The sequence below is a fragment of the Merops nubicus genome, unplaced genomic scaffold (assembly GCF_000691845.1).
Source record: "Merops nubicus isolate BGI_N331 unplaced genomic scaffold, ASM69184v1 scaffold18136, whole genome shotgun sequence".
NCBI classification, from domain to species: Eukaryota; Metazoa; Chordata; class Aves; order Coraciiformes; family Meropidae; genus Merops; species Merops nubicus.
The window spans coordinates 15684-31456 of record NW_008613125.1 but is presented as its reverse complement, the minus strand read 5'-3'; the positions used below and the strand labels follow the sequence as shown (position 1 = coordinate 31456).

Here is a 15773-nt window from a genome sequence, read left to right as displayed (position 1 = left end):
TCATTAAAAAAGAAAAGCAAACAAAAAAAACCCCAACAATTTAAACTTCGTTTAACAGCACAGCTTAACCATTGAATGACCAAATAAAAAATAAATACATTTAATCACATCAGCTGCTACTAAGATTTGTCGTCTTATTTCAGGTTTACAGTTAGTTATATAAATATACCAACCCCTGCGTGATAGGAGGCCAAAACAAGTGTATTCTGTTGATTTGGCAAATGTTTCATGACAAATATTCCAGAGTTTAATTAATTTCCATTAATTACACATAAGGTTCAGAAGATTCTGAATTGCAGCCTTATTATCTAGTATTCTTAGAGAAGATTTATTAAGCACACTTAAGTGATGTTACATAGATACACATTTCTGAAAGAGCCCTACAAAACTTTTCCCAAATGAGGTCACCAATTCAGGCACCAACAGACAGCAGAAAGAAAAACAGGTATAATTATCTGACATAGAACGACACTGTCAACTATTCAGTTAAGTGCCCTATTCCAATGCTCCAACTTCTGCCTTCTCAGGTCTGATGTGACCAATGCCAGCCCATGTTCTTAAACCTATGGTACTTCTAGACAACGTATGTAAATTTACAGTATACAATTTGGATTCACCATGCATGAATACTTTGTGTGTAACATTTAATAAGCTCAATCTACATCCAGAATAATTTACATGAAAGGACAATATTTATTTAAACAGAGCTCAATGGGTAACCATGGTATCTGAGTGCATCCAGAGGAAAAGGGGGTCAAATGTGAATCAATCAACGGCACTCCCACACTTTTACTGTTTGATCTACACTTCCAGTAACCACGTACGGTGCCGTCTTGTGGAAATCTGCGAGGAAAGAAAAGCTTAAGTCAAGAACAAATCCAAAACTTCAGTATTTTCCACTCTCAATGTCATTGCTTTTTCAAAAAAATAAACCGAAACCGGCTCAAAAACTACACTTCAGAGCTCATGTCTGTAGCTCTGCAGGTAAATTCTCTCACGCTATAATTCTGTAAAGCATGAAAATTTACTTTCAGTTCAGTTATAAAGAAGCTTTCATGGGAAAGAAATCAAGGGAAAGTTATAACAGAGAGCAGACCAAAACATCTCCATCTAATAAGCCCTTTAATAGTACCACAAGACAGAACTCCATGTATTTAGAGAGGAGAATCAAAAGTCAAGAAACTTGACTTTTTCCTTCTGCTGTAGGCAGTACAGGCTGTGAGCTTGTACCAAAAAAAAAATGTAAAAAATGTAAAGTGTACTGTTACTCAGGAGATCCCAAAACCATTTCACAGAAGGGAATGAGCTCTGGGCTGGGTCAGCAGGCAGCAGTGGGAGGTGAACCCCACTGTGTGGGCAGGGTCTGGGAGCAGCCACCCCACGCTGACTCTCCTGCGTGCCACCCAGACACTTCTCTGCCCCTTGGTGTCCAGCAGCTTAAGAGCAAAGCCAAGTCAGAAACCCTGTGTTCCATCAGACCTGCCAGTCTGATCAGGAGGCCTTAGTGGTCAATTCCCAGTATACTGCTGGCCAAACTTACACGGCTGTAGTGAAGCAGCCATAAAATGTCAGAAGAAAAGAGAAAAAAGCAATGGAGTGGACTGCACAGTAAAGCCAGCTCTGTTGAGCTGTTTGATTGCTTTGGTTTTGCCAGGGGAGAGGGAACCAACATCTACCAAGATCCAGGTATTCCAATTAGGAATGCCCAGGAACTGAAAGTTGGGTTTTTTTGTTTGTTTGTTTGTTTTTTTATCCCCCCTCTGGGCAAGCCTTTAAACACAGCACTCCCCAAATCCCTACACACTCCATGGTGAAAGGTTCCACAACACCCCAACAGTTAATGTCTTTACCCAACTGGCAATACTGGCAACAGAAGTAGAAAAACCCAGCACAGTCCTATCTGTCCTGACATAGCACCAAGCTTTGCTAGCATCCCAAATGGGCCTGTCGAGCTTGGTGCTCGGCTTCAGCTGGTGAAGGTGTAGAAACCCAGCACCTCTGGCCCTGCACTCTGCAGGGAGCACCACAGGACAATACATACCCAAAGAGGTAACAAAGTGTTCGTGCGCATTGAGGGTTTTCATGCATCGTTTGTTCTTGAAGTCCCAGACACGTAGAGTCTTGTCATCAGCACAGCTCAAAATAAACTTTCCCCCAGAATGGAACAGAACGCCACGTACCCAGTTATCATGGCCCACCTTGTGCACAAGGAGACAGCAGTGAGCAGGTGCAGGTTTTAAGGATTAGTGTCCTACACTACAGCAGCTGAGTGACTCCTGCCCTGTTCCCACAAGGACAGGATTCAGCTTTCTAACACCTACGAGAACCCACAGTTTATCTTCAGTTTCTCCCATCACATCTCGACCAGCACTACCAACAATCTAAGTTCCTGTCCCTACAGACAAAGGAAGTCCTCATGTGATGGGCCCTACTCCACTCCCCACCCCCAGCCCCGGTGCCCAGCCCGGCTCAGTGCCCATGGGAAGGGCCATGTGCTCACTCAGCCAGCACAGCACCTTACCAAAACCAAAATTCAGATCCTGAGCAGCATTTCTGCAGGCAAACCAAGCTGCTCATCACAAGCACTACACCACACTACGCCTGCATTGATGCTACGTATTTTGAGATTCTCACTATTTCTTAGCAAGATCTGAAATGTAGAAGCCACTAAAACTGTGTATTGCCAGTGTCTGTCTTATTAAAATAACTCTGGCTTCTCTTGAGAACATCAACATAAAAGATAATTAATTCCATTCAAGCTGCTTTTAAATACCTAACTATGGCCACCAGAAAAATCACCAAAGAACTTACAAGTGTCATAAGGCACATGCCAGTGCTAATGTCCCACATCTTAATGGTCTTGTCTCTGGATCCAGAGAGCAGGAAAGGCCCAGGCTTGCCACTCTTCTTAGTCTAGAAAATTATGGTTTAAGTTATGACATATACAGGGCAGGAGGGGAAAGAGGAGAGAGGAAGCAGATCCCTTCTGACTGCTATTTCTCAGCAAAAAAAGTATGACAGTTTACAGCTAATAAACACAATGCCAAAGCTGAGAGTTACAGGCATTTTGTTACCAATGCTGGGAGAAATAAACAAAAGGCATCAAACAATCTATTAAAAATTCTATTAAAAGAAAAGGAGGTGTCCCCTGTTGATACACCAAGCAGAACAATACTTTGAATCCACCCTTGCCTACTGCAAGGCATCCTCTTTTATCAGTAGACCCAGCTCGAGTCGAGGCAGACATTCCAGGACACAGGAGTATGAAGCTCAGACACATCTTGGTGTTCTCATTCTTCACAAAAAGCAATGAGGCAAGTTTAAGACTTCCTGAAGAGCTCCTGCTCCACACCCATGTGTCTCTGCAAGCAGGCCAGGCGTGCAGCAGGCCCGGCAGAGGGCACGGGAGGCACCGCTCCCCCCGCGCCCAGCCCTGCCCACCCAGCCACAGGACTGTGAGATCCTTTAAGGATGCGAGTAGAGTCTGGCTGAAATAATCTGTGAAATCCACCACTAACAAAGTCCATGGCTCCAATGTATCTACTTTTCCCCTTGGGTATTTGTGTACTTTTGAAGAAGAGGGCAAGGCAGAAACAAGAAATTGGGTTTTTGGACAAGAAATTGGAGTCTAGCTTATTTCTTGTCATACTCAGGAAGGAAATTCTGCTGATCTTTAGTAACTGACCCGGAGAAGATGCATCTGTGGTCACACAAACAGGGTCTGACTTCTGGTAAAGAATGCTTCCTCAATGACTTTGTACACTAGCACTCAGCTGTCAAAGCCTAACTGCAGTGCAGCACACACAAGGCAGCTTCACTTCTGCCTTCCTGACTCACTGCTTCCCCCCCAGCTTTCAGTTGCTGAGCAGCTGTATAACCTTTGTGCGATGCCAGACCAGCTGCCTTCCCTCCCACATCTCTGCTGAAATACCTGGGAGTGGTCCCTCTCTCAACCTTTTCAGAAACAGAGCTTCTCTCCAAAGTTCACTTTCATTAGGGCAAAAGTAGGGTCCTACTGTCAAAAATCACAAAAGCTTGAACCCTATGAAGCCAAGATGGGGGATTAACAGTACACCAAAATACTCAGACACCTACAGCATCTGCCAAGCGCTCCGAGAACAAAGCTTAGGTGTTCTAAACACTGTCCACCAAGTTCTACACAAAGCACAGTCAAAAATCTTACTGTGTATGCTTATTTAACAGCACTGGAAGCATTACCTCTGACCCCGTAGCTTCTGATATGGTGGAGTAGGAGCTCTCAGGAGCCCAGGAAATGCATTCTACCACGTGCTCGTGCTCTCGGAGCTCAGCTTTGCACTCCTTCGTCGCTACCACCCACACGCGCACCGTCTGGTCGTTGGAACAGCTGGCAATCAAGGTGCCGTCCTGGTTGGGCCGCACCATGCGCACCCATTCTCTGTGCCCTGTGAAGGTCTTCACACAGTAACTGTTCAGGGAAGAAACACAGCATGTCTCAGTCAACACTGCAATAAGGTCACTACACGTGCCTTCAAATGTAAGCACATTTGACCTCCTCTTACAGGTTCAGGTAAAATACTTCAGCATGCACACGTCCACCCTGGACATCGATGCACAAGGCCACCAAACAGCTCATGGAAAGGAAGCTAACATGAGAAAGAAGTGACAGCTAAGAACTGGCAAATCCTGGTTAAGGTAGAAAGCAGGAAGCTTTGTGAAAAGAAGAAGTTGACATGACAGCTTGCATTAAATAGGCATTTTAAGAACCAGTAGGTTCACAAGTCATTCAGACAGCCTTCACCTACAGCTTCTAGCAGATGGATGGATTAAAGAGACAACTGGTGAATGAAACAATAAGAACAAACAAACCAACATCACCTCCCCACCCCCAAAAAACCCCAAAGCAAAAGCAGAGGAGACACCTTGATCTGTGTCAGGAAAGGTAACAATAGATTTCTCCTCCCTCCTCTCATGCTCCCTTTAAACTTGTGGTTTATATTCTTACCTGGTCCCAAGTTGTGGTGTTCTACCCTCATAGCTCCCAGAAAGATAATGCCAGCTAGTTTTAATTAGTGGGTACTAAAACCTAAACCGCTGTGCATAACGATTCAAGGCAGAGTCCTGAAGTTAATTACTCTAAAGGGCACAATATCATACCTCAATTCAAAGAATGCCTGCTGTCATTCAAGACTTCCGTGACCCACTTCCTATAAGCACTGGTTTACGCTTGTTTTGCTTAGGTGCTGATGTTTTGCCAGAAATGCACTTACCCTGTTTGGACTTCCCACATTTTGATAGTTTTATCCCTTGAGGCAGACACTATATGATCTCCATTAGGCATGATGGCTACTGAAGAAACATTATGATCATGACCTAAAAACAAATAAAACCTTTATTAAGTGGTACTGTAATAGAATTTACAGAGCAGACAGGACTGGCTATTAATTCATCTCGGGCAAGTAGCTACCACAGCAGTAGTGCATGTTCTATGGAATAATCTTTCCATGTTAACTTGGGGTTTATGAAATAACTGGTTATATTTTTAGAAACCAGACAATTCAGACATTATGCATCCTTTAAAATGGTTTCAAAATTTAAGATTTTTTAAAACCAGACGCTCACCACCACAAGCAACACTTCTGCACAGTGTCAGCAGCTGGTGGCTTGGAACAGGACGCTGCTGCAGTGGCCACCTCCAGAAGGGTCACTCTGGGCTGATGCACTGTGCAGGTGTTTGTAAGGACAACAGGTCTGAGGTGGGAGGCACAGCAAAGCCCACTGCAGCTCACTGCTGAGACACTGAATGCTTCCAGACACCTGATAGCAGGTTTTAATGAAACACTGTACTGCACTCATTCAAGAACCAAAGTAAGAACCAGCTGTATCTACATGACAGCAACTTCTACTCCTGTTGAGAGACCCGAGAGGAAGAACCAATGCCCAGAAGGGAAAAAGCATCCAGACCATTTCCTTAAATTCCTCATGACCTTGTGTATGGAGTTTCAGCTCTTGACTCCACTCCTCCCTCAAGCAATGGGCCTTAACATGTAAAGGGAGAAAACATACTCCTTAAACACTATTAATTCCCAGTATTAAAAAAAAAATAAATTAGAACTTAAACATCCCCAAATGGCAAACATTAGAATTAACTGTTTTGAATGTCAGTGTTACCCAGAACAAGCTGCTGGGTAGGGTTTTTTGGCAAGTTTAGTGTACAAGCTTGACTACAACACCGTGCATACGATCTGTGCACTTATCTTACTTTAAGCTCTGCAATTGTGCCTACTGAAATTGTTTGGATTAGAAATTAATCTTCTGAGATCAGTACTTTAGAGCATATAAAATTCCTCAGAGTAGAGGCATTAAACAGCTTCTATCTTTTCACCTGGAGATCTGATGCTCTTTTTTCCAAAAAGATATAACCAGTAAGACCACTAATAAGTTGCTTTCTTCCTTTTATTGGCAGCTTCATTGCATCTTGCTATGTACCTACAATGTATGAATTAATCATTTTCACTTCCATTTTCTCCACTAAGAACTCAAAGCCCCTGGTGCACTCCTACTAAAAAGCAACTGCACCAGCTCTGTGTCAGAGAACGCTGGTTTCAGTGCAAGCATGGCAAGTTACAACCCTTCACTAAAATGTTTATTTCTTTTTTCTTGAAATTGAGATGAAGGGATGTAACTGGCAACATAGTTGGTATTTCACCCATGCTCACATTAGAACATCTAATTCATATAAATACACATACTGCATATGTGCCCATACAGAAACCTTTGAAGACCAACCCCCAGCCCTGCAGCACTACTCTATCTCCTTGCCACACACCAGCTGCAGCCCCTGTTCTTCCTCTACAACAGGGCTCTATGATGCTTGAAGAACTGCACACACAAGTCAACAGCTTTCTCTTTTCTTTGTTCATGTGTGTGCGTTTGTTCATTTTTCCAAGCCTCAAATATTCCCTAGTCCTACTCTTCACTTCTATAAGAAGGTATTAAAGGGAAGACAAGATCCCATATAAAAATGCTTTTACATCAAGACTATAAAACAAATAGCTGCTGTCAGTATCAGAATCTCACAGTTGGGGCTGGTTTACTTTCCTTTTTTTCCTGTGGCTGCTGAGCCCAGCACAGAGGGCAGGATGGTTTGAGACCTGGGGGGCAAGATACCCTCCCCACCTCCCTCCCACACCAGCACCATCCCTCCTGGAGCAGTACAGCAGGGGAAGAGCCAGATGAAGAAGGTGGTGAGTCTTTACTGATCTGAAGGCACAGTTTTATTGTCTAGTAGTATTTTTTAGCACTGAACTCCTCTAACTGCCATTTAATCTCAATATCATTACGGGATGCTTCCCACAGCATCAGGCACAATAGATTTGAGACATTTCATTCCACAGACACTAAACAAATCCCTTATTTACAGAGCACTCACAGCATCCAAATATCCCCCCTCTTTCTTTTGGACAACATTCTGGTTTATAACCTTTCCACATCAGCAGTTTTCCTGGATTAAAAAAAAAAATCTCTTCATTTTACAGACTGCTAAATCAATTCCCTTTATACCTTACCATGCATAGTTCTGATGCATTCAAAGCCCTGGAAATCCCATAGCTTAATGGTCATATCAGCAGAACAGGAGGCCAATAGTTTGCCAGTGTGGTCAAAGGAAATATCTTGCACAGAGTCTGTATGTCCCTTAAGGGTTCGTTCAAAGTCTCCTGTCTCATAATCCCACACCTGGCAAGTGAACAGAAAATCCGTTAACAGCAACCTATTACTCTGTATTCTCCAGCCTCACATCTACACTCCGTGGGCCAGCCTGGCACCTTATTCAATAATTAACTGAGCAAGAGACAAAGACAGGCAGCCCTAGAAAGCCTAGCAGCATAGAAAAAATAAGCATTATTTTTATATGACTTTGTTTTATAAATTAACTGAACTCACACACCCTGAAAACTGTCTTTGAGCTATCTTAAAGCATTACAAACAGCAAGAAAATAAGTTCCACTGTATCTAAAAGTCTTAACACCCAATACCCTTAAAAATAAAGATCAATTTAGGAAATACTGGACAGAACAAATCCACTTTGTAGACTGTTATTCTCCATCCCTTTCTATGCTAGTTCCCTACCTACAGCAATACAGCCCATTTTCAGCTGGTGGGGGAGAAATCCCCTTTGCCACTGCCCACTGTCCCCCTCTCCCAGGCTTTATGTGGCCCCAGGATGTCACCTGCTGCTGCACAACCAAAGAGCAAATAGCCTGTGTGCTAAACAGCAATATTCAGAATGCACTGGGTTAGGAACAATCCAAAGCAGTCTGAAGAGTTCAATACTCACACATTACAGAATTTTTCAGAGATTAAATAAACATTTGCAGTTAACTGCAAGACAGTGTGAAGTCCCCATTCTCACCTAAGTCAAAAGCCTACATGATAGAAAACTGAAACAAAACAAGCTCCTATGGATTCTTGTCTCTACTAAGCACAAGATCAGGATATAATGTAAAGTGAAATGTCTGAACAAAAACAAACCAACAAAAACACAACACAAACCCCAAAACCCAAACAAACAAAAACCACCAAAAACAAAAACTGGCAAACACACCCAGCAACAGAAAGAATCCATCACCCCAACAGAATGCTATCATTGGGAATGCAACAGTCACAAATCAAGCTACACAGCTTGACTTGAATAAGAAATTCACCCAGTGCATCCATAAGAGGGAGCAAACCCAGAGCTAATTAGGCTCCTCTAGAACATCTAACACACACAGAGCTGTCACTGTTTCACCTGGCCCTGTCTGCTCAAAGAAACAAACACCAGTCCTCTGTGTTCAAGTCTGATGCAGAACAACAGGTTAAAGCTTTTCATGAACTAGATTGGGCTGACACTTTTTAATCTTCTCCAACAGCCACTCTTAGAACAACTTGCATTTTTAAAGCACACTGCTTAATACTCTACTCAATGTTCTTCAAAACACAGCTTTTCCAAAGAGTTTTCCAAGCAGGGCAGAAGAGAACAATGGGAAGTATCCTTTACTGGGCAATTCCCTTAAATGGTGACATGCAAACAGCAACAAAATGCACAACTGTGTCTTTATGGCATGCTAAAAGGAGAAACTACTTGCCTACCACAACAAATCTCTCCAGGCCACTGTATATGGCCTATGAAGATCTTTTAAAGTTACTCACAGTCACAGGGACTTGTACATCCCATTTATAAATGGGAGGAACTAATTTCAGTTAAGAATACAGCAGCATAACCACTTTAACTCAGCTTTAAAAATAATCACTTCAATGACCTGAGGCAACTGTCTTCCTTCCTCCTCATCACATAGCTCCTCATATACTACACCATATCTGCACTACTGAGCAGACAAATTCCGCCCCCAATCCTTTCTCTATTTCTCCAGTCTCTTAATTCACCTTTTTTTTCCCCCTTCAAGTCAAAGGACAGTAAAATACACCTGAAGATATTAATTGGACCAGCATAAAACTGATATTTGTAGACTACACAAGACATTATAGATGAAAGAAGCATCCCTGCTGAAGCCCATGCAGGATCTGAAGCAATCTCCCACCAGTAGACACTTCCAGCTTGGAGTACTGATGTTACACATGACACATCCTCTGACCTGCTTAGTCCAACGTGCTGTAGCACACACATACCTTTATTGTGGCATCCTCTGAAGCAGAGACCATAACACTGAAAACTGGATGGAAAATGACTCTAGTGACAGGACTCCTGTGCCCGCTCAGCGCGTACTTCTCCGGGGGACGAGGAATCCACTCTTTAGGGTCTCTCTTCTGACCCAGAGGTCCACCTGATGTAAATTCTTCCTTAGCTTCATTCAGCTTCGACTCTAATTCCATTACCTAAGTTGATGAATTTTAAAGAGACCATTCATTTCTAGTTTTATACAAGATCTAACTCATCTTTACTCATCACTTATCCACATACCAACTAGCTCCCGAACTCACAGTAAAGCACAGATCCCACGGATCCAGACTGACTACCAACATTCAACAGTGTTGGTATTTCTAAAAAATCAAACCTAAATTAATCACTTATCATTTATTCTTTAATAGTTTAATCATTTATCATTTATTCTCTAACTTCACAAGTATTTTGAGAGAAACAAAAAAAAAAAACCTCTACATTCAACAGTGTTGGTATTTCTAAAAAATCAAACCTAAATTAATCACTTATCATTTATTCTTTAGTTTAATCGTTTATCATTTATTCTCTAACTTCACAAATATTTTGAGAGAAACAAAAACAAAACCTCTACAAAAATCACACTGTCCCAAACACTGTCCAGGTGTGTTTGAACTACTGCTTCAGCAAAGGTCTGCAGGAGGTCACGATGCTCCTGCAGTCACTGTGCCCCCGAGATGGCCAGAACATCAGCCCACAGCAGAGACACTCAAGTGTAAGAAGGCCCTGGACAGACCAACCTTCACCAGAGGTAGGCCTTTGTTAGCACACTGATTCCCCCCAAACCCCTCTTCTTTCAATACACTCTAGATCCATTGAAGCATTACTAAAAGAGTTTTATACTGTCCACTTGCAGCAGAATCACTTCCTTTAATGCACTGGAGTTAATGGCTTCTTCCCTCTAATGCAATGGCCAAAGCACAGGTTTTTACCCTCTTTCTAAACCAGTCAAGCTTTCCAGAGACAGCTATTCAATCTTTCCACTCAAAAAACTGCCTCAAGGCCCCTCTTCCCTTTCTAGCTTCAGAAGCTGTGCATGCAATCCATAAACTGGTCAAGAAATCTTCATAAAGAAACAAAGTGGATGTCTGCTAGCACTGAGAGAAACCATTTTCTACAGCATGGGTTTAGCTATTTTCTCTACTCAAGTCCCCAGAATTCATCTTGGAGGCATCTTTTCTAAACCTTGCATTTGTCTGACAGGGAAAACATGCAACATTCTGCTCAGTGGTGAATATTTGTTTTCAGTCATAACTTTTTAATACAACTAAATCCATCAGATCTCTACTTACCTTCTTTTGTAATCTTATAACAGATGTCCATTTCTTTTCCAGAAGCCCAGCGTACTTCTTATCTAACTCTTCATTCTGAGGAGAAGCAGTTAAAAAAAAAATAATTATAAATTCTACCTCTAAAGCCCGTGGATGTGTTTCTTCAAAGGAAACAAACAACTTATTTTAAAAAAAATCTCTCAACCACAGAAAGATGAATTCAGGAAAAATACTATAATGAGTTTTACTAGTTAAACAGAACAACCACACTTCAAATTATATTAGCTACAGTTTACATATACAGAAAATAAAATATTTTGAAGTATTTTTATAATTAAAACCACTGCTGCAGTACAGATTAAAGGTACTAGATTCTGCAAATAAAATCCAAAACCTAGGACTGTTACCTATGTTGCTTTCCACCTTCATTATTTGAAAGCTTTTAAAGCTCTCTGCATAACTGAGAACATTGTGTTGTATTTCATTACAGGATACCCCCACCCCTCTGCCCGATTAACTCCTGCAGAAACCAGCAGCAGACAGAGCACCCTGGCTGCAGGCAGGAACGACCAAGACAGACAGAAGTTTCTCAGAGGCAGCTCCTTTCTCAGCCCCAGCAGGCAGAGCACCAGGAGCTCACCCTGGGAGCTGCAGCCTCGTCCCACCTGCACAACGCGCCGTCCCCCATCTCACCTGGAATCCACTCAGCACAAACTGAGGGGTTTTCACTTTGTTAGAATTCACCTCAAGCTGGCACCATGATATTGCATTATCTTGTGCTACCTTCTCAAAGGCAAACTTTAACCCACTCTCCCTGCACCTTGACTTCCATAACTGAAGCAGCAGAGTGCCACACCTGCCCTACTGAACACCACCTCAGACACTGGAGAAATCAGCACGGGTTTTGCAACTCTAATGAAGCTTTAATGAAGAATAATTTTCTTCTGCTAAGTATTTTTCTCCTTTGGGCTCTAAAGAACAGCTGAGGAGCAACACTGAACAGCTGATGTTATTGTAAAAGCCAGAGGATTACTCTTCTCTTTTTTTTCCCCTCCCACTTATTAACAGAAGAAGGATGAAGAAAAGCAACAGAGGAAAACAAACAACACCAGAGACAAGAGAAATTAAATGCTGCACACTTTCTTTCCATGTACAAAATTACAATCTCACACTAGATTAATTCTAAATTAGATGGAGAATAGCATGTGGAAAGTAATGCCACAGCATATTCCACATAAGCTCTGAGCACTGGCTACCTCAGTCAGAGACATGATGTTAACCTGCTACTCCAGGGGCATTTGTAAAAGCTGGAGCTATCTGCAGGAATAATCAATACAAAACCCAAAATCCCTCTGTGTAGAGCTACACTTGAATCCTTCCAACTTACTGAAATAATTTCTTCTTTCAACCTTTTGTTTGGTCATTTTAGTACAGCCTCATTCAATTCAGGTTCTCTTGCAAGAGATTCAAGTGGAACTTTTAGCAACTGCATTTTCTATTTCCCTCAGGACCATCTAGCCTATTTAGGTTGCCTTTTTAACCTTTGGGAAGAGAAGACTTAATTAGGCTGATAGATAAGGCAGATAAGGGAATGGTATTAGGATTTTCAATTATAAGTATAATATTCCAATTTGTTATTTCTACTTATTTATTAGATACTGGAAGCAGATTGGAGAAATTAAGTCAAACTTCAACCAAGCATTTTGGAAAAGGAACTATGGAAGATTTATAATAGAGAAAAGGCAAGGATTTATCAAAAGTCCACACACAGAAGTTTACTACTCAATCCAGCTATAACCAGAGAAACTTAAATTCCACTGAAATGAACACCATCTATGCTACTAAGTGGCAAGTTTAAAATGATACCAAGAATCACCAGTTACAACAGAAAAACACCAGAATTATGCTGCAAGAAATGACTGGTCTAAGTCACTAGCATCCCTACAGTCTAACAGAGTTCCTTACCAGAACTAATCGACTTATATTAACTACTTAGGCTTGCCCTCCTACTATACATTTAACCAACTGGCATGCAACTGTTTCAGACAATGATTTAACTATTGACCCCATCCCAAAACAGACTTCCACCATTTGCTCTACCATAAAGGAGAGGGCAAAACCAATCCTGTTGTCTTCCAGCTCCTCCAGCATTACCACATGCAGTCAGCTGCCTTCACGCACAACGTGCCAAAGCTGCTGCACAATCTCACACCATTTCAAATCTGGTTACAAGAGAAGAGACTTCAGATTTCTAATTTTGGGTTGCAGAAAGTTTATGCTTTTATGCAGAATTCCACGATAAGAATAAGCACAGTTAAGGAAATGAGTTACAGGGAGGGGAGGAACAGATAGACACAACACCAGGAAACAGAAAATAAATGTGTTAAAATTAAACCCATTCTTCTGCATATTATGCCCAGAATAGCTCAGGTTGAAAAGGACTTCTTGAGATCAATTAAGTCCAGACTCCATGCTCCAAGCACAGGCAGCTGAAGCAGACTGCCCAGAACCATGTCCAGTGAGGTTTTGTGTATCTCTAGGGACAGAGACTCTACAGTGACACACCAGCAGCGTTCGATCGCTCCCAGAGTGAACAAAAAAGTTTTAGATGATGTTCCAATGGAACTTCCTGTGTTTCAGTTTCTGCCCACTGCCTCTTGTCCTGCCAGTAGCAGCACTGAGGACAGCCCAGCTCTGTCACCTTCACACACTCCCATCAGACACCTATAAACAACAGTAAGATGCCTTAAGCCTCCTCCTCTCCACGCTAAACAGTGCCAGCCCTCTGCCTCTGCCATACCAGCGATGCTCTAGTCCTGTCCAGAGTTCCTGAACTGAGTCTAGTGAAGGGTCATGTCTTTGGGTTTTTTGTAATACCATCTTCTAACACCATTCTTATACATTCACCTTGCCTTTTATCACCTTTGTTTCCTAGCACCTTTCCTCTTGAAGTATCCAGTCCCTCTTAAGACTTGGATCCTTAAAAGGCCACTACAGGAAAAACCACTAGACGAGTGGTAGCTAGACACAGAAAAATGGGATTAAAAACATGCCCAAGTCATTAGCTGAAGATATGGGTGAGAGTTTTCCTCAGAAATCACCAAGTCATCCAATGATTACTTTTTAATTTTACAGCAAGGCAATAAGCTGTATGAGTTTATCAGATCCAGGCATGTATCTATTTACCTATTAGCTCCTGTGGTTTCACATGTTCAGAACAAATGCAAATGTCATAAAATTAAACTCTTTACTTAAAATACAGTTGAAAAATCTTGTTTGAACTCACCACATCTAACTCAGCTTCCTTTTTAAAAACAGAATATGCCTCTTCATAGCCATTAGAACGAAGGTAATCTGCTATCGCTCGATTTCTGAAAAACAAACAACAGCATCTTCAGCAGAATTGGTTCAGACTTTTATTTTAAAACAAGCATGACCAACATCGACGTCTTCAATGTAGTACAGCACCTAAGCATGGAACCTGACACCCTGTTCCTAGCCTTGAAATCTGGAAACAATTCCCTATCTTAAGCTGAGTTAAGGTGGAGTCTTGTGCAGTTTTTTCAGATGGATTTTTTAATTTATTATTTTGTTTGCCTTTTTAAACATATCCTTCATTTTAAATACAATTTAAAGAGTCAAAAATTGCACTCACGTTCAGGAGTGAAATAGCAAAAAAAGCATCAGAATTTATTCAAGATAAATGTAGAATTCACAATCACTGTTTGAGCATACATTGCAATGTGTTTGCTGCCTCCTGTAACCCTGTGATAACTTCCCAACTGAAGTCACAGCAAAATAGGCAATAAATTATACCAAATTTAAGAAGCCATTTTTATATCATTAATAACTTTCACCATTTCACAATTCTATTGCTGAATACGAGCAGCTGTACTGAAAATAAGAGTCCAGAGGATCCAAAGCATAATACATGGTACTTGATGGCCATGTGAGCAGAGCCACTCCAGAAAAATCTATTTGGGAGTAAAAGTTGATATTTAAAGGTTGACAAAAATGTGACACAAACTAAAAATAATAATTCCTTACAGTTCATCTCGTTGCCTCTGTGACAGCACCATGGTGGCTGCGATGTCAGGTTAACGTGATTCAGCAGTGGCTGCCTCCTGATGATCTGAAGCCTTAGGAACCCTGGATCCACAATTCAGTCTGCCAGAGTGGCTTAAATCAAAAGTATTTTTCCAGATGGGAAATCCAATAGGAAATCTGGAGGCATTCAGCACAGAAGATTCAATCCATCTAAAAGGAAGATAAACAGACATCATTAATTTCCTCTAAATAAACATCCAGTCACTCCGGATTGACGTGAAGATTTCTGTACTCAAACTGCAATATCATTCTGGAAAGAGCAAAACAACTAAAACTGTTAATTTTATTTTGCTAGGCTGGATTATGCCCTTATAGCACATCTCCAGTCTGGCCTGAGTAGCCTGGAGAGACTTGTACATTCCCTTTATTCCCACTCTTCCCACCATATTGCTTCAAAAAACGGGGAGCTCCAGGAGACATCTTCAGTCACAGCCCAGTTCTAGTGTGCAAGCAACTCCATCATATTTTCTTATGATGAAAAGAACTTAGGCCTACTGTAAACAACCTAATTTTTGCACTCACTACTCCTATCAAAAAGTTAACTCCAAAATCCTCTATCCTCACACCAGACTATCTTCTGTAAATTTATCTCTTCAAACTAAACCCAGCAAGGTTCATTCAGTTAATTTTCAACACACAACAGATGAGATAATGCTCTCCTGTACCTTTCAAGCTCTGGGGGAGAGTTTAAAGAAAGA

The 15773-nt window shown here is 41.6% G+C and overlaps 1 protein-coding gene across 1 annotated transcript; it reads right to left on the bottom strand.

Moving 5' to 3' along the window:
- Nucleotides 1-309: 309 nt before the first annotated feature.
- On the bottom strand, nucleotides 310-15226 carry PAFAH1B1 (platelet-activating factor acetylhydrolase 1b, regulatory subunit 1 (45kDa)). Its single transcript, XM_008941803.1, has 10 exons — nucleotides 15016-15226; nucleotides 14255-14339; nucleotides 10990-11064; nucleotides 9649-9855; nucleotides 7548-7716; nucleotides 5250-5352; nucleotides 4219-4447; nucleotides 2812-2913; nucleotides 2042-2198; nucleotides 310-843 (listed from the first exon to the last, which is right to left on the bottom strand). The coding sequence occupies exons 1-10, from the start codon at nucleotides 15045-15047 to the stop codon at nucleotides 770-772; spliced, it is 1233 nt and encodes a 410-aa protein (XP_008940051.1). The 5' UTR covers nucleotides 15048-15226; the 3' UTR covers nucleotides 310-769.
- Between the last annotated feature and the right edge of the window lie 547 nt (nucleotides 15227-15773).